The sequence below is a fragment of the Belonocnema kinseyi genome, chromosome 4 (assembly GCF_010883055.1).
Source record: "Belonocnema kinseyi isolate 2016_QV_RU_SX_M_011 chromosome 4, B_treatae_v1, whole genome shotgun sequence".
Classification (NCBI taxonomy): Eukaryota; Metazoa; Arthropoda; class Insecta; order Hymenoptera; family Cynipidae; genus Belonocnema; species Belonocnema kinseyi.
Window position 1 is genome coordinate 20371182 of NC_046660.1, and position 19240 is coordinate 20390421.

At 27.0% G+C, this 19240-nt stretch overlaps 1 protein-coding gene across 1 annotated transcript in view; it reads right to left on the bottom strand.

Moving 5' to 3' along the window:
- The window catches only part of LOC117172038 (angiotensin-converting enzyme), a 242259-nt gene that overhangs the window by 30754 nt on the left and 192265 nt on the right, over positions 1-19240 (bottom strand). The window contains exon 12 of the mRNA XM_033359768.1: positions 3076-3242. Coding sequence (XP_033215659.1) covers positions 3076-3242 — 167 coding nt within the window. The remainder of the gene's footprint in view (positions 1-3075; positions 3243-19240) is intronic.

Genomic DNA, 19240 nt, shown 5'->3' on the forward strand with positions numbered 1-19240 from the left:
ATATTAAAAGAGCCGAAATTTATTTTTAAAAAAATGATTATTTGAAAAAATAGGCACATTTTTAACTAAAAATTGCATTTTTATCGGAAAAAGATAAAAATCCTTTTAAACCATATTAATTTCAAATTAAAAAAAGGTAATTTAATAAAAATTGTTGAATTTTTATCCAGAAAAGATTTCAGTTCTCTTTTCAACGCTTAAATATTAAATTTAAGCAAAAAGCAAATTTTCTACGAAATAATCCAATTTTCAGCAAAATCGCATAATTTTCAACCAAATAGTATGACTTTTTAAGTTTATCCAAGAAATAAAATTTCTCTTAAAACTTATGATTTTCTAGAAAAAAAATAATTATAAAAAAATAGTGAAATTATAAAAAAGTAGCAGAATTTTCTTCCAAAAAGTATGACTTTTTAACAAAATTGTTGAGTTTTTAACTAAGCCTTTGCAATTTTATATTTAAGAAAGATGAAATTTCTTTTAAAGTAGATGAGTTAAAAAAAAATTTTTAAATTGTTAAATTTGCATTTCAAGCAGATTTCAGTTCAGTTTCCAACACCAAAATAATAATGGTGAAAACAGGTTAATTTTCTGCTAAATAGTCGAATTTTTAACCAAAATTATGAGATTTTAACAAAATTTTTAAATAACAGTTGCTTTTTTAGCCAAGGAAGTTAACATTTCTTTTAAAACAGAAAATTTTTGAATTTAAAAAAATAATTTAAAAAAAGGTTGCATTTTATAAATTTAAATAAATGAAAGACTGAAAGACAAATTCAGAAAAAAAAGAGTTTTATTTTCATGTAACAAAATTTCGATTGAAGTTTCAACAAAAAGATATGAATTTCAAACAAAAACTATATTTTATAGGAAATAGTCAAATTTTTAACAAAACAGTTGCATTTTTATTCAAGGAAGGTTAAATATTTCGACTGGAAAAGATTAACTTTCAAATAAAAGTTACAAATTTTAAACAACAAAAAATAGTTTTGTTCCAAAAAAGATTGCGTTTTTTGAAAGAAATAATAAAATTTATAACCAACTAGATAACCTTCAAGAGAAATTTTTTGAAATTTTTTTTTCGCTCAAAAATGTCCTGAGCCTTCAATTTTGGTCTGATTTTGAATTTTTTATAAAATTAAAATTCATTAAATTCTGAAGAACTTGACGCTCCGTACTTTCGTCTCCTGTATTTATTTACTAATAATTTTTTCACTCAAAGTTTGGAAAAGTTGAAATTTTGTACATAACCATTTTCACGCTTTAATAACTGAACAGGTAAACTTTATATTATCTAAAAATAATATTTAGGAACTCATAGAATACAAATAATTTTTTAATTATTCTATTTATTTGTTATAAGCAAATTTTATGAACAAATTAGAAAATAGTCTTGCTATCAGTAAAAAAATTTTCTTTTTGGTACCAGTGCTTCACATAAATGTATGAATGACATTTAATTACAAAACCAATAGAAACTTTGACAATAACCACTGTTATAAACAATTCTTGTGCCAAATATTATTTATTTATTATTTATTTATATATATAATTTATATTATTATTTATTATTATAATATTCATTATAAAATAATAAATTTTTATTATTATTATTATTTGATAAAATATAGCAATTTTAATTTTAATAAACAAATTATATTTAAAAAATCAAAATTTTAATCCTTTCCCATAAAAATAATGGTTTGCACTGGAAATGCTTGAAGCTGGTGGCCGAATAACTGCTAGTCACAAAAATTTTTGGGAAGTTAACAATAACCATTGTTATAATTAATTCTCGTGTTTTATTAAATTATAATTTTCTTAAATCGCTAGAATGGCTACAAATATTCCTTAAAAATGTATCTTTGATAATATTTTGTTAAAAATAAGAACATACATGTTTATAAACAATTTAGATAAACAAATCCCAAATGTTGGCAGTTTCACTTGGAAAAAGTCGGGTTTTCAATTGAAATAGATTAAAAATGATAAATATTAAGATTCTTTCATTTTACAAAATATTATCAAAGATAATAATTTTGACAGTAATTTTTTTTAATGTTGATTTAAAATTGTGAAAAAAATTCGCTCTACCCTGGTCAAAAAGCAGACCATCATAAATAAATTATCAAAGATATATTATTTTTAGGAATATTATGGCAACAATGGTTATTATTAACTTTTATAATATTTTTGTGGCTAACAGTCATGCATCCAATAGCTTAAAACGTTGCCGGTGCAAAAAAAATTCTATGCAAAAGGGCCAAAACTTTAAATTTGAGTATCTAATTTGCTTAGAAAAATTTGTATTGTTATATTTTATAAAATTATATTAAATAATAATTATTTTAAAGAATACCTGAAGTCATTCTGGCGATTGAAGGAATTTTTTTTAATCTTCAATTTTTTAATTTTCCCACACAATTGTTTATAATAATGGTTATTATAAACTTTTAAATTATTTTAGTGATTAAATTTCATTCCTTTATTAATATGAAGCACTTTTAGCGAAAAAAACAACTAAGATTTACCGATAATAAGACTAGTTTTCAATTTGTTCATAAAATTTGTGTAAAACAAATTAAACAATAAACAAATTATTTGTATTTCATGAGTTCCTAAACATTAATTTTAGACAATATAAAGTTTTCCTCATCATTTATTAGAGCATAAAATATTTTTCTGTAGAAAATTTCAGTTTTTCTATATTTTTTAGTGAAAAAATGATCAATAAACAAATAGAGGAGACAACAGTTCGGAGCCTCAAGCTATTTAGAATCGAATGACCTCTAATTTAAAAACAAAAATTCACAATCGGACCGAAATTGAAGTCTTTGAACATTTTTAAACGAAAAAAATGAATTTCCTCCCACTCTGACACCCCCCCCCCCACGCTTGAGCTTTTATGCAATTAAGTGCGGTCAATTGTCGAGAATTCTAAATTTTTTCTGAACTTTTCTGCAGTTGTAGTTCGTCCTTTGAAGGATGAAATTGGAAATTGAGAATGGTTTTGCAATTTAAAGGATGCTGGTTTTCCGGCAGGAAATTGAATTCTATAAAATTAGGTTGTCTTACCGTAAGTCCATCCAACGAGTTCTCCAGTTCGCAAATTTTCCCCCCTGAGCCATTCCTCCAGGGGCCTGAAGTATTCTCTAAGAGCTTCACCGTCTAATCTAAATTGTCCTGTTGCTTCCTCCAGAGTCTGCTGCCACGGAACTGAGGAACCTTTTTCCATTAATCTCCTGGAAATAAAAAAAAAATCCTTAAAATCAATTCCTCATTTTTATTATCCTATATAAAGGGTGTCGACTCACAGTGGTCTGGAATAGGAATTTACTGTTCATAAGCGCCCACAGGTCATATTTCTTAACCGATTTGAAAGTTTTTTTTTTTAGAAATGCTCAGCAATTAATTTTTAAGAGAATTGTGGTTGGCTTTTTTTAAATTTTTTCAAAGAGCAACAATATATAAACAAATATAGTGACAAAATTGACCACTTTAGCTTTGTGAATTTTTACCTCAAGAAAAAATACAGATAGAAATACACTGTCAGCTGGAATTATTGCACATGCATTCATAGAACATAATTAATTTTAATAATATTTAACTTAATTATTATAAACAACTTCTATAAACAAATTATTTATAAACGAGTTTTTCTCATAGCTGAATTGATTTTTCTGGTCAAAAGTGATTCACAATTGTCTTTAAAGCCATTTATATACTTTAAGCTTTATCAAGCATAAACAATATAGATTATTTATAATAATTTAGTTAAACAAGTCTCCTAATCAGCCGTTTCCTAGTAGAAAAAATGTTTTTTTTCTTCAATAATTATTAGAGTGACATTTATTGCGGTGACTAACCAATGGAATTATATAATTTATGTGAATGTTATAAACAATTTTTTTAACAAAACTATGATTTATTTTTTTTACATGCAAAAAGGACGGTTTTCCACTAAAATTATCCGACAATAAACTAACAGTGATATCAAAATTGGATATGGGACATTATATAATAATTTGCGTAATTGTTAATAACAATTTTAAAACAATGCGTGACAATCTGCCTTTGGTCGTGGAAAAAAGTTATTTTTTCTTCAATCATTTTTGTGATAATCTTATTTGTGTTATTGAATCAATGAACCTTATTTTCAATTGTTCCTTATTTATTTTTCAAGAAGTTGCATAAAACAAATGAAAGATAGGTGACTTCTAAAAACGCAAGTACAGCGTTATTGCTATGGACAGTTTTCTACAGAAATTGTTATTAACAATTACGCAAAATATTATTTAATGTCCCATATCCAATTTTGGAATTACTGTTAGTTTATTGTCGGATAATTTCAGTGGAAAACCGTCCTTTTTGCATGTAAAAAAATAAATCACAGTTTTGTTAAAAAATTGTTTATAACAATCATATAAATTATTCTTTATATAATTTCGTTTGTTAGTCACCGCAATAAATGTCACTCTAATAATTATTGAAGAAAAAAACATTTTTTTCTACGAGGAAACGGCCGATTAGGAGACTTGTTTAACTAAATTGTTATAAACAATCTATATTGTTTATGTTTGGTAAAGCTTAAAGTATATAAATGGCTTTAAAGACAATTGTGAATCACTTTTGTTCAGAAAAAATCAATTCAGCTATGAGAAAAACTTGTTTATAACGAATTTGTTTATAGAAATTGTTTATAATAATTAGGTTAAATATTATTAAAATTAATTATGTTCTATGAATGCATGTGCAATAATTCCAGCTGACAGTGTATTTCTATCTGTATTTTTTCTTGAGGTAAAAATTCACAAAGCTAAAGTGGTCAATTTTGTCACTATATTTGTTTATATATTGTTGCTCTGTGAACAAAATTAAAAAAAAAAGCAAACCGCAATTATCTCTAAAATTAATTGCTGAGCATTCATAAAAAAAAAACTTTCAAATCGGTTAAGGTTCAAAATACGATTCCGGCTGAACCTGTGGACTGATTTAGATGTTTTTTCTTTAAAGCTGATTAAATTTCAAAGAAAGTTTTCGAGCCTAATTTTTAATGTAGTTTTTCAATTTAATATAAATAAATAAATATGACAAAAAAATAACCATTTTTTCTATTTGACGTTCCCGGTGCTCGTCAATAATAGGAAAATTGTTCTAATCGTCAACGTTTTATAGATTTACATTATATAAAGATATTCCATCATGATACAATGAACAAAAAAAATTGTTTATAAACAAATCAATTGTTGAAAATGTGCTTTCTATAATTTTCAATAATTTAATGTTTTTTAAGTTATATTACAAGACATTTGAATGGAAAAAATATTGTAATAAAAAAAATGTCTCTAAAGACTGTTCTTGTTAATATTATAAACAAATTTAATAAACAAATGCATTATTGAGGCATTTGTCGTCAGAAAAATTAGCTTCTTTCGACGTTAATTTTTTTAAATTAGGAATCTCAAGATAATTTCAGAAAATTCATAATTTGTTGATGAATTTAATGATTTTATCAAACAAATTTAATAAACAAATGCATTGTTCGAGTACTTATCGACGGAAAAATTCTTTTTTTTTAATTGCCAGTCCATTTGATTGGGAATTTCATGATAATTTTAGCAAAACATTTTTGAAAATTTATCTGTTTTGGTAGACTTTATTTTTTTTTTATAAAAGTGCAACTTTTTTGTAAAAAATTATATTCTTTGCGTGATTATTCATATATTTTGTTTGAAAGATTTGGTCGAATCACTTTGCTAAGAAATAATTTTTTTTAAGATTTATACTTTTAGTTGAAAATTAATCTCTTTGGCTGAAAGCATAACAACTCCTTTGGAAATTAATCTTTTAGATTCAAGATTCAACTACTTGGGTAAAAGTTAAACTACATTAATTTTTTTTTGATTAAAGGCTTATGTCTTTGGTTGAAAATTTAACTGTTTAGTGGAAAAGCCTTTTTTGCCTTAAAATTAATTTTTTGACTAAAAACGTAACGTTGACAGTTTTTGATCTTTTTTAGTTGAAAATTCTACTAAGTTTGTGAAAAAAAATTTTCGTGGTTGAAATTTCATTTTTTTTGGGGGTAAAAATGCATTAGTTTCGTGGAAAATAAATTTTTTGCCGAATTCATATTTTTCGTTTGAAAATTCAATTTTATTTGGGAAAAGTCGTCTTTTGCTTTAAAGTTCAAACAATTTAAAAAAAACTTTTATTTCTTTCTTGAGTGGAAAATCTTTATTTGTTGAAAATTCATCATTTTGGTTTAATTTTTGTTTTATAAATATCTGGTTTCTTCATTGAAATATAAATTCACTTTTTGGTTGGGTTGAAAATTTAACTGGTATATTAAAACTTGAGTTATTTTTGGGAAATTCAAGTATTTTATTAAAAGGGCATGTTTCATGGTAACAAATACATTTTTTATTTAAAATAAATGAATAAATCTGAAAATTTGCGTCTAAAATAGTGTTTTATTTCGTTAATAAAAAATTTCAAGCTAAAAGTATTAGGAGACGAAAATGCTAATATTTAAATATTAATGATCAAGGATTTTGAAATTTTTTTTGACACTTTGTCAAATTCTACTAGCAATAACTAGCAAAACATTTGTGGAAACTAAAAATTACGAACAGCTAAAAGGGGAGGGGGAGGGTAAATATATTTTGTATGTTTCCCTCTTATTTTTGCCCTCTTGGAGGGCCTATAATCCGTAACGTAATTTAAGTACGGCGCCTAGCCATTTTTCTCCTAGTAGATTATTTATAAGAAAAAGACTTCCACTATTAAACTCCCTCTCGTCACATTCGACCTTTCCCACTAGCTTAAAAAAATTAAACTTCTCGAATCTAAAATGGAATGAAAATGTAAGAAATTTGAATTAGATTAAAATCCAAATTAAAAATCCTATTTAACGTCCAATAACCAAATTGATGCAAACTCCTGTTAAAAACAAGAATCCAACGACCAAAACTGGACCACAACGAATAAACAAAAACAAAAAATTCCATTGTAATCTGAAAAAAAAATTTCGGACAAAAATAAAAACGAGTGAAGAAAAATGAGAAGGCAGCTAAGAAGGGGATGTGGTTGGCTGCCTTCTCATTTTTCTTCCCTCTGTTTTATTTTTGTCTGAAATTTTTTTTTATAGATTACAATAGAATTTTTTGTTTTTGTTTATTCGTTGTGGTCCAAATTTGGTCGTTGGATTCTCGTTTTTAACAGGAGTTTGCATCGAAAATGGAATTTCCCATCGATTACTTAAAACTTAAGTTGTAGCAGCAGACCATGAAAAAGCAAATTTTTTAATTATGAGTTCAAGCAATCAGGTGGCCTATATATCGCTTTGAACTAAAACCGAGTGAGTTTGAAATCCATTAAACGAGAATCCATCTCGCCTCTCACTTTTCAGGCAATGTCTCGAGAATCTCGTCCCGTACGAACACCAATGTTTGTTTTTCAGTGTGAAGCTTTGTGAACGTCACACTTGATGCTTAAATGCACTATGTAACTATCATGTCAGTTGCAATTGCATTTATCACGTCAAGTGCAGCGTGTGACTGCTGATCAATAATCGAGCCTGTACGCCTTCGGCATTATGCCCCATGGAAATAATAATATCATGTTGTTAATTTTATTGCCTTGTAAATCAACTTCTGAGGGCGTGTCTAATTGATACATGTTACAAGGCAGATAAGGAGGTTATCATACCCAAGCCGGAGACTCGAATTGAAAATGATCTCAATTTTTTAAGGCTTAACAATCTAGAATAAAAAAAATCAATTGTTTTCATTCCATGTGAAATGCACTACTTGCCTGTCATCCTTTCAACAGTTTGAGAATTTCGAGATAAAAATTACAATAATCGTTGTTCCTTCTTTGAACAAAGTCAATTTTTTTCTATGAATTCTATAAAATGCAAAAGTTTTTTAAAAAGGTACTGTGAAATGAAATTATATAGACGCTTGGGTGCGATTACGTAATTTTTCCATATTCCACTTCCCATTTCCGAATTCCTACTTCTCAATCTTCAACAGTAATTAAAAAAAAAAATTAACAGCAGATGTCCCCGGTTAGTGAGTGAGAAAAAAGTGCAGTTGAGACATGTTGAAATAATAAAGAATACAGGAATAATAAAAAAGTGTGTAGTTCGGAAGGAAAATAAATTGGTGGTGTTTTAGTAGTTGTTTGTGGTTAGAGGTGGTCGTTGTTCTTGGCGATAAAGGTTGTGGTTGTTGTTGATGATTAAAGGCGACAGTTGTTTTTGGTGATTAAAGTTAGTGGTTTTTGTTGGTCATTCATGGTGTTGGTTGTTCTTGGTGAATGAAGGTGATGTTTGTTGTTGGTGATTAGAGGTGGTTGTTGTTGCTGGTTAGAGGTAGTTGTTGTTGGTGATTGAAGGATGTGGTGTTGTTAATGATTGAAGGTAGTGGTTATTGTTGGTGATTAAAGGTGGTGTTGAAGATTGTTGTTGAATATTGAAGGTGGTGGTTGCTGTTTGTGGGTAGAAATGGTAGTTGTTTTCAGTGATTGAAGGTGGTGGTTGTTGTTGGTGATTGAAGCTAGAGGTTTTTGTTGGAGGTTAGAGGTGGTCGTTGTTGTTGGTTATTAGAGGCAGTGGTTGATGGTAGTTGTTGTTAGCAGTTAGAGGTGGTGGTTGTTGTTGGTGATTATAGGTGGTGTTTGTTGTTGATGGTTAGAGGTGGTAGTTGTTCTTGGCGACGAAGATAGTGGTTGTTGTTGGTCATTAAAAGCGACAGTTGTTTTTGGTGATTAAAGTTAGTGGTTGTTGTTGGTCATTTAAGGTGTTGGTTGTTCTTAGTGAATGAAGGTGATGTTTGTTGTTAGTGATTAGAGGTGGTTGTTGTTGATGGTTAGAGGTGGTAGTTGTTGTTGGTGATTGAAGGTGGTGATAAAGATTGTTGTTGAATATTGAAGGTGGTGGTTGCTGCTTGTGGTTAGAGATGGTATTTGTTTTCAGTGATTGAAGGTGGTGGTTGTTGTTGGTGATTGAAGCTAGAGGTTTTTGTTGGTGGTTAGAGGTGGTCGTTCTTGTTGGTTATTAGAGGCAGTGGTTGATGGTAGTTGTTGTTAGTAGTTAGAGGTGGTGGTTGTTGATGGTGATTATAGTTGGTGGTTGTTGTTGGTGATTGAAGATAGTAGTTGTTGCTGGTGATTGAAGGCGGTGGTATTGTTGGTAGTTAAAAGTAGTGATTGTCGTTAATAACTGAAGGTGGTGGTTGTTTTTGGTGATTAGAGGTAGTAGTTTTTGTTGATGATTGAGGTGTTGTTTGTTGTTGATGGTTAGAGGTGGTAGTTGTTCTTGGCGACGAAGGTAGTGGTTGTTGTTGGTCATTAAAAGCGACAGTTGTTTTTGGTGATTAAAGTTAGTGGTTGTTGTTGGTCATTTAAGGGGTTGGTTGTTATTGGTGATTGAAGGTGGTAATTGTTGTTGGTGATTGAAGATAGTGGTTGTTGTTGGTGATCGAAGGCGATGGTGTTGTTGGTGAATAAAGGTAGTGATTGTTATTAATGATTGAAGGTAGTGGTGGTCGCTGATGATTGTTAGAAATTTTATGTGGAGCTCGATAGGTTAGCTTGTGGTGGGAGTCAAGTGTTTGATACTGGTTGAAGGTGGTGGTGGTTGGTAGTGGTTATAATTGTTTGCTGGTGGGGATGGTATATGTGCTTAAGAGTTTTATAATTGTTTGTAGTTATAGATTATAATAGTGGCTGTTGTTAGTAACTGTCGGTGCTTGGAACTGGAAGTACTGATTTTTGGTAATAGTTGTAATGGTGGTGATAGTAGTTCCTTGAAAGTGTTAGTAACGATGGTGCTAGTGCTAATGGTGGTTGGTGGTAGCGATTCTGGTGATTGAGGAGATAGTGGTGGTTTTTGTTGATGGTGATTGTTTTTTATGAAATTAAAAATGTTGAAGGTAATTGTGGTGGTGGTTATGAGTGGTTGGAGGTGATTGTGTTGGTGACAGTGGTTATTAGTACTTAGTGGTATTTGTTGCCTCCGAAATCTGGTGGCTGTTTGCCATTGCGGGTGGTAGTGGTGGTTGTTGGATGTTTAAGGTTGTAGGTGGTAGTGGTGGTTGATTTTTGCAGTTAGTTGGAGTTGGTGGTGATTCTTGGTGGTTGTGATGCTGGAGGTGGTAGATGTTGATGGTTAGAGGTAGTTTCAGTCGTGGTTGTTGGTTGCTTGTAGTTAAATATGTTGCTTGTTGGTTGCGGTGGTGGTTATAGGTGATGGTGGCATATGGTTTTAGAGATAATTTTCTGGTGGGGATGGCAGTATGGCTTAGTTATTTTGGTGGATTTTGGTGATTGTTTGTGTTTGAAGGTTGTAGCAGTGGTTGCTTTTAGTGGTTGATGATCTTTAAAGTTATTGCTGGTGGTAGCTGTTTGAGGTTTTCAGTAATAGTGTCAATAAAGGTTAGTGTTTGTAATTGTGGTGGTGACTGGTTGTCATAGTTCTGGTTATGCTGGTAGTTTTGTGATGGTGTTGGTAGTCGTTTAATAACACAAATAGTGAAATTACTTACAACAAAAGAAGCATTAGCAGTTTTTTTTTAGAATGATACAAATATGCATTTTATAATTTCCTTGAGAAAATTGAAAAATATTTTTAAATATTTCAGATATGTTAAAAAGAAGCTAAAAGATTAAAAATATATATTTTTTATTTTCCAGCATTTTACAAGATAAGAGGAAAATTTGAAGCTTTTCAAATGATATTTAGGACTCTTAGAAGTTTGTAAAAAATAAAAAATGATTTAAAATTGTTTTATTTATTATATTATTTATTATTTTTAATTTAGTTATTAGAAATAAAAAAATCCCTAAAAAACATTTTTAGTTGACTCGAATTTTCCATGAAAAATCATTCAAATTGTAAAGAAAGTGCTTTAAAATCTTCCAAATTTTCCTAGGAATTTTAAGAAAATTAGAAAAGATTTTTGAATATTTAAGATGAATATTTAAGATTTTCGGAAATAATTACAAGTTCTAAAATATTTTTGATCTATTCATTCAATGAATCTTAAATGCTTGAAAATATTTTTAGCTGCCTCGAATTTTTCTTAAAATTTTGAAAAACGATTAAAAATGTAGAAAATTGTCTTTAAATCTTCCAAATTTTCCTAGAAAAGATGAAATGTCTACTAAAACAGACGAATTTTTGAATGAAAAAGACAATTTTGTAACAAAAAATGTTAAATGTTTTCCGAAAAAATATTTCAGTGGACTTTTCAACAACAAAATGAGAATTTTAAATAAGTGAATTTTCTATGAAATAGATGAATTAAAAACATTTGAGTTTATGACTAAAAAGGGTGACTTTTTAACAAAATTGTTGAATTTTCAACCAAACAATTATATTTTTATACAAGAGAGATAACGTTTCTACAAAAACAGATGAATGTAAAAATTAAGAAGACAAATTTTCAACAACAACAAAATTTTATTCTAATCCAAAAGAGATTTCAGTTCACTTATCAAACATCAAAATATGAAATTTTGAACAACAAGTTAAGTTTCTACGAAATAGTTAAATTTTTAACAACAACAAAAAATTGAATATTTTTCCCTGGCCTTTAATCTTAAACTTGTAATATTTTAAACCTAGAATCTTTCATAAAAGAAATAAAACAATTTCAAATTAAAATTAGAAAATTACAAATTTATTCTGCTTGACAGTTATTGAAAGTTATAGAAATTCCCTGGCTTTTGTAAGCTTTTTTTTATCCCTGACTTTTCACTGAACAATAAAAATTCCCAAATTTTTACATTCACATCCTAATTAGAAGGTATTGGTTTTATGTAAAATTTTCCTTTGTCGGTTTTCATCAAATTTCCACGTTTTGAGACCCCCTGAGTCAGAAAAAACGATTTTTACGAAGGTGTTTGTCTGTCTGTTGTCTGTATTCTGTAGGCACGATAACTTTCGAAAAATTGATCAGATTAGATTCTGCTTTGGCACAATTTTTTATGGCCTCAAAAGAAAGAAAGAGTTCGTAAACCAGCTATTTTGGATAAAAATGTAAAAAGTGTGCGCATTTAAAAAATTTTTGAAACCAAATTTTTTCAAGATTAAAAAATTTTATGTACGTTGATTCATAGTACTCAGAAACTCAAACAATTCATCCTCATGCCTTTTTTTATTAAAAAAAAATTATCAGAGTTATAGCATTTTTAAAATAAAAAAAATAAAAAAATGAAATGAAAATTTTAAGCAAAACAACGCATGATAGAAAAAAAGCCAAGAGAAGAAGAGCGTTGATTTTTTAAAGCGCTACGAGATCATCATAACAACTTTTTTAATTTGGTGAAAAATTTGAAAATTCCAAATTTGATCGCACGAAAAATAATGAAAACTAAAAAATTTCATTTTTTTGTCAAACTATACAAGATACGAAAAAAAATTAATACAAATTTGTTATGAATCACTTTTCGATAGGACGTGTAGTTTTTGTGTTCAGTCGTAAAAAACAACATTAAAAATAAAAAAATAATTTTTTTTTGGTCTAAATATACAAGCTACGAAAAAAAATTAGACAAAACTTGTTTATCCAAAAAAGAGCTACACATTTTTAATAATTATTTTTTATAGGATGCGCGGTTTTTATTTTATGTGTGAAAATAAAAATAAAAAAGTTAATTTTTCGAAAAACGACACAAGCTATGAAAAAAATAAATAAACACAAGTTACTTTCCAAAAAATATCGAAAACGCATTAAAATTTTTCAGGAATAATTTATCATAGGGCATACAGGTATATACATTTTTTCGCAAGGAAAGCTAGTTTGCGAATATTGTACCATCAGAAGTTAAAAAATTAATTTATGCAAAGGATTTCAAAAGCGTGATTCTAAATCCTGCAATATATTTTATAAAAGAGAGATTTCAGGTATAAATAAAAAAAAAACTTGGACAAATTTTGGTCCTAACCTTGAACAAAATAGTCTATAAAATAGTTAAGAGTGAGTGGGAATGAGTTCTAACTGTCTATAAAGGCACTAACTTTTTCCCGGATTACATGTATAAGCGCTTGCTTTACGGCCTTGGCACGTAATCGTATAATCGACTTCCTTCTTTCCTTTCGATCTTTCTTCCTTTCTCAAGTACCGTTTTTTTTTCGACTCGTGGTCTGACCCAGTCAGTCAGGCAGTCAGTCACACTCTCACACACTCTGAGGAAGAATATGACTCGAGGAGTGCAAAAAAGTAGGTCTTGCATAATCTCCATTTCATTTCTATGGGATAATGCCCATTTTATACCGATGCACGCCGACGCAACTGAATGTCCGTATTTAGATTACTATGTGCAAGATATTATGCACATACAATGTTCATACATGTCGCGGTGAGAAACCCTCGGAAAAATGATACCCCACTAAATCGTTACTCGCTTATTTTATAAAGTATAGTGCTCTTTCCTGAGTGAAACCACATTCGCAACTACGCGGAAAAGATTAAAATCAACTCTCTCGTTTTTTTTTTAATTTTTTAATTTTGTACTAGACTTCCATGTGTGTGCGCCAGGACGCGCTTACTGTTGCATTTATTTGTATTATTTACCCAATTTCTGAATAACTATTTATTTGTTTACATTTTTTACCGCATCAAATTTAATTTATGAACATTTTAATTATTAATAAACTTTTACAATAATTTAAAAAAATGTAAATATAATTTTGAAAATTGAATTCAGATACTCATTTCAGAATATAATCAGGATTTTTAAAAATCATATAATTGTAATACAGATGGGTTAGAATTAAATAAAGTTTTTTATACAAATTATATCAAATCTTCAATCATATAACCTTACAATTTATAATTAATTTTTTTTGCTAAATAGAGAAAAATTCAAACGCAACATTTACGTTATTTAATATTTAAAAAAAAAAATTAGCTCATAACACAAAAAGCATTAAAAAAATATTTTCAGTGAATCAATAAAATAATTTTTACTTTACATTTTTCAGAAAAATTGAGTTATTTATAACATTTTAAACTATTCTAGGAAAAATAAAAAAATATATTCGGACATAATTTCGAAATCAGAATTTAGATGCTCATTTCACATAGCGAAATTTTACCAAAATAATGCAACTGGAATGGAAGTATTTTCAACATTCACAAACTTTTATTATACTAATTATGGCCAATATTAAATTACATAAACTTGAAGTAAATAAAAAATTTATGTTACTCAAAAGAAATTACAATTGAATTTTTATGTAATTTAATATAATGAAAAAATTGGCTAATAATTAATGTTTTCATAATCTAAAAAGTATTAAACTATCATTTTCATTTAGACATTGAAATAATTTTTAGGAACGACTGAAAAATTCCCGAATTAGAAAATTCGAGAACAATGAAATTGCCGAAAAATAAAAATACCGATATGTAAAATTCCTGAATAATAAAATTTTCGAATAATAAAATTCATGACAGTTTATAATATTACGTAATTGAAAAATTCAAGAAATAAATAAATTACAATTTTTATAAATATATTTTATTGATTAAAAATACAATAATAAAATATTATTTTTTCCAATTATTTTTAATTTTTATAATTTTGAAAATTGTTTGAATTTAAAATAACAATAATTATAAATAAAATATTTATGAGTGAGGCATTTTTTAATTTGCATAGAATTTGAAGAAAGAAAAATACAAAAGTCGTTCGTAAAGATCGTATTTTAAATTTATATATATATTTAGTTTGAAAAACGTTATAAGGTACGATGAAAATAGAGAGTGGTTTTTTTTCGGTTCGAGGAGCAAATTTGGTCCAATTAAGAAGTTGTCAAAAAATCTAATTTTCAAGTTCAAAAAATAAGAATTTAGCTTACAACTACTGAGTGTCTGAATTTATACAATGAAATCAATGAAATATATTTATAAAAAAATTGTAATTGTTTAAATTCTTGAATTTTACAATTTGATAATTTTCCAATTAGGATATTTTATAATTCGGCAATTTTCCGAAGCGTATTTTATTCTTCGAGAATTTTCCAATTCGGTAATATTATAAACTGCCGAATTTTATTTTTCAGGATTATTTAGTCGTCTCCATTTTTATTCTACATTTTTTTATTTCCACTTTTATTTCTGAAAAATTGATTAATTAGTAACCTTCTATATTAATATCAGAAAAAAATAAAACACATTAACGTATAAATAAAAAAATTTAATACAGATATTCATTTCACAATATCAGAATCATTTGAAAAATTATGTAATTAAATCAGGGAAGTTTTAATATAAATAAACTTTACTTATGTAAATCATATCCAATCTTCAATTATATAAAATTCAAATAAATAATCAATTTATGTCACTTAACTTTAAGAAACTAAAATTTAATATTTATTTAATTTAATATTTTGAAAAAATTATTCAGCTACTAATCATTTAATTATTTTGTATTTTTTCAAAATTATTTTATTTGAAATTATTACCATTTTAAATCAAGATTTGAAATTTGTTTAGATAAACTGAATTTGGCAGGGTATAAAGAGAATTAAAAAAAGTTCCTAAGATTTATGGGTAAATTTTAAATTAATCTTTGTAGGGAATTCTAAAAAAAAAAAATAAAAAAAAATATGAAAAAATATTTTAAATTCTTTCCTGCAATTTTTAAAAAGTCTGTAAAAGATTTTGAAGCCCAATTTTGAAATTTTGCCATATTATATAATTTTAGAAGAAATTTGAGTATGTGTAAGACAATTTCAGAAGTACTGAAATGATTAAAAAATAGTTAAAACTTGTAAAGGTTTTAAAAGAATTGTTTAAGGTTGTACGAAAATGAAAACAAGTTTTGTAGGTTTCTAGAAGAGGATTAAATAACTTTTTATTTTTAAAAATTAATTTGAAAATATTATTGATAAATTTTGAACAATTTTCAAGCAAGAATCTGAAAGATTTTAGGGCAATTTTTAAAATTTTGCAATATTTCAAAGAAAAATAAGTAAAGATTTGAATAAATTTTAAAGATTTAATTTAAATTTGATTTAAAGAATTAGAAGGTCTAACAAGATAAAAAAAAGAATTTTTTCGAGAAAATTAAAAAAGGGTTTTAAACATATCAAACGATTTCCTTAAATTACAAAAATGAGTGTAAAAGATTTTAAGGCACAATGTTTCAATTATTTAAGAATATAGAATAAAAAATCAAGTAAATTAAAGAAGTAGTTAGAAAAATTGAAGAAATTGAAACAGAATTATAACATTTTTAAATTGCTAGAAATGTAGATTTTTCAAGATTTAAAAAATAAACTTTAGAAGCTTTGAAAACAATTCGAAAGGTTTCAACAAAATAAATAATTTTTTTTGTTAATTCCTGGAAAAATCTAGAAAATTATCCGTGCATTTTTTACATTTTAAAAATTTTTCGACATTTAAACAAACTTTGAGTCAGGTATAAATATTTTAAATGTCATAGAAATTATTTAAAAAGACTTAATTTTTTCTTAACGTTTTGTAAAATCCTAAAAAATGAAAAAATTAATGATTGAACATCTTCTGGATTATTTTTCGATTCATCGGAAACATACAAAAATCTTTTTCAATTTTTTTCAAGAATCTAATAATAATGATATTTATATAAATTTAAAAACAATCTTATGATACTCATTTTCTTGTTCTCAATTTTGTGAATTTAGTTTCAGCTGAAATCATCGGGAAATTTCGAAAACCGGCATTTTTAACAAAATACATTCACTTTTAAAAAAATTGTTAAATTTAAAAAAAAAAAGGAAAAAAAAACATTTAGTATCTAACAAAAGTTTAATGTTTCACAAAAAGAATAATTTGTAACCAAAAAGTTAAATTTGAACCAAAAAATGCATTTTTAACAAAAAGGTCAACTTTCAACAAAGAGGTTCAATTTTCAATTAAAAAATATGAACTTTTAACGGAATAGTTAAATATTCAACAAAAAGATTAATTTTGCAGAAAGAAACGTAATTTTCTACCAAAAATGCCTGAATTTTCAGTCTAAAATATGTTTTAACAGAAAATTAATTTATTATATATAAATTTCAAATAAAAATTGTTTGTTTTTTAATCAAACATTTAATTTAAATGAAAGATATAAATTTTCAACAAAAAAATTTCATGTTTGATCGAATAATTGACTTTTCTACCAAATTTTTTAATAAAAACAAATTTTTTGGACCAACCAGTAAAATTTCCAATTCAAAAGATTTTCTAACTAGAAAAATTTATTTTTCAACCTGAATAATAGATTTTTCACAAACTTTTTAAAAAGTAAGCCATGTAGTTGATTTTTTAATTAAAAAAGTGTACTAATAAGGACAAATTTTCAACAAACTACATGAACCTTCAACCACGTAGTTAAATTTCTAACAAAAAAAAAAAATGAATAGTAAATCGAACTAAAAATAAATTTAAAAATAACCTAAAATTAAGTATAAAAAACATAAACCTTCAAGCACGTAGTTAAATTTATAACTAAAAAAATAACTAAAAATAGAAACTCGAATAAAAAAGAAATTTAAAAAATAAATAAAAACAGAATATAAAAAACTTTTCCATAAAAAAATTATTGCAACATTTAAATGCAAATTAACCTTCAAATTTTTCTTTTAAACATTTATGTTATTGATAATTTATATTAAGGTGGATTTATTATTTTTTTTCGAAATTGAAATTCGAGTGTTGAATTCCCTTTTTCACAAACGATTGAATTATTCTCTAGAGACTAGAACCAATAATTGATCATAAGAAAACAGGGTTCTAATTGAAGTAAAAAGTTCTAGCCTGAAGCAAGGTGAGAGTCATTAAACAAGATTCTATTAAAGCACTACTACTTTCCTAACACCTGTCAATCTATTAAAGAAGTGGAATAAATTGTTAACTAGATCACACTCTAACAAGAAAAAAACTCTTAATTTATTTTTTATCAAAACATACTTTATAGAAGAAGTATTCTGTAATGACAAAAATGGATTTGAATTTAAATAATTGTTAGTCAAATTTTAATAATTGAGATTTGAAGGACACAAATCTCAAGCTTTCTAACCATTTTAGGCCTGATGTGTATAAAACGCCGCTGCTAATAAAAAAAAAAATAAATTAAAAAATTTTCAGTCCTTTAGATAATGTCATTTCGTATATAATCGACTCAACTTTCACACATTTTGCACGTATAGATACTACCTTTCTACGTGCAAAAAATGTTTCTGGGTGGATAATATATTCTGTTCTTTCTTTGGATTTCAAAAATCAAATTTTGGAAAAAAATTCTTTTGCTTTAAAAATTGTATGACATTTTTTGTATGCGGTCTTTTCTAGTGAACAGCAATAAAAGATTAGGAATTGCAACAAACATTTTCTGGTAAAGCCTTTTTTAAACTTTGCAAAAGGCATGTTTTTCTTTAAATGAGAAAAATTTATACTATTCGTTATTATTTTTCTTCAATGAAAACTTTTTTGGGATCATAGCATGTTTCTTTGATTCAAGCTTAGGAAATTTCAGTTTTTAAATAATTAAATTTTTCTAAAAAAATTGCATTTGGCATAATAAAAAAAACGGAGTTTTAGCGCATTTTCATAAAGTTTGAATGCAAAAGTTCTTTTAGCTATTTATTACCGATCACTGAAAATTTTGTTACATACAAAAAAAGTTCAATGAATCAATTTGAAATTATGCATTTAAATATGTTGTTTTAAAGAGAAAATATTACTCGGAAAATCAAACCATTTTTCCTCATGAGTTTTTTCGCTCCAAATAAATTGATCAGTGTTACAGTATTTGCAAATTAAAAAATAATAATACAACATAACCCGTGTAGAAATTCAAATGGGAAACTAGTCTGGTTCCCGACCAGTCGACCCCACTTAAAGTCGGGGGCTAGTCATGTCATTTGACTAGCCACCGACCAGTAGCGTCACGGTAGATTAGTCGGGGGCTAGTCAGCTGACCCGACTTATCCTAGTCGGGGCCTGATCGGGTACTAGTAGGTGTCATATGATAATACATCCGCGTGGAATATTAACCAAGCTTCCCAAAATTTGTGGAACATTCCCTAAAAGTTTGTCAAAATACTTATTGTTTACGGAATTCTCGATAAACTTTTTTGAAATATTTAAAAGTACTCAAATTGTGGGTCCGGATGCAATAAGGGCACATAAAATTTTTTCGTGCGAAAACGAAGTCCCCTGGAGGCTTTAGAAAAAATTTTCGAATTTTAATTTTC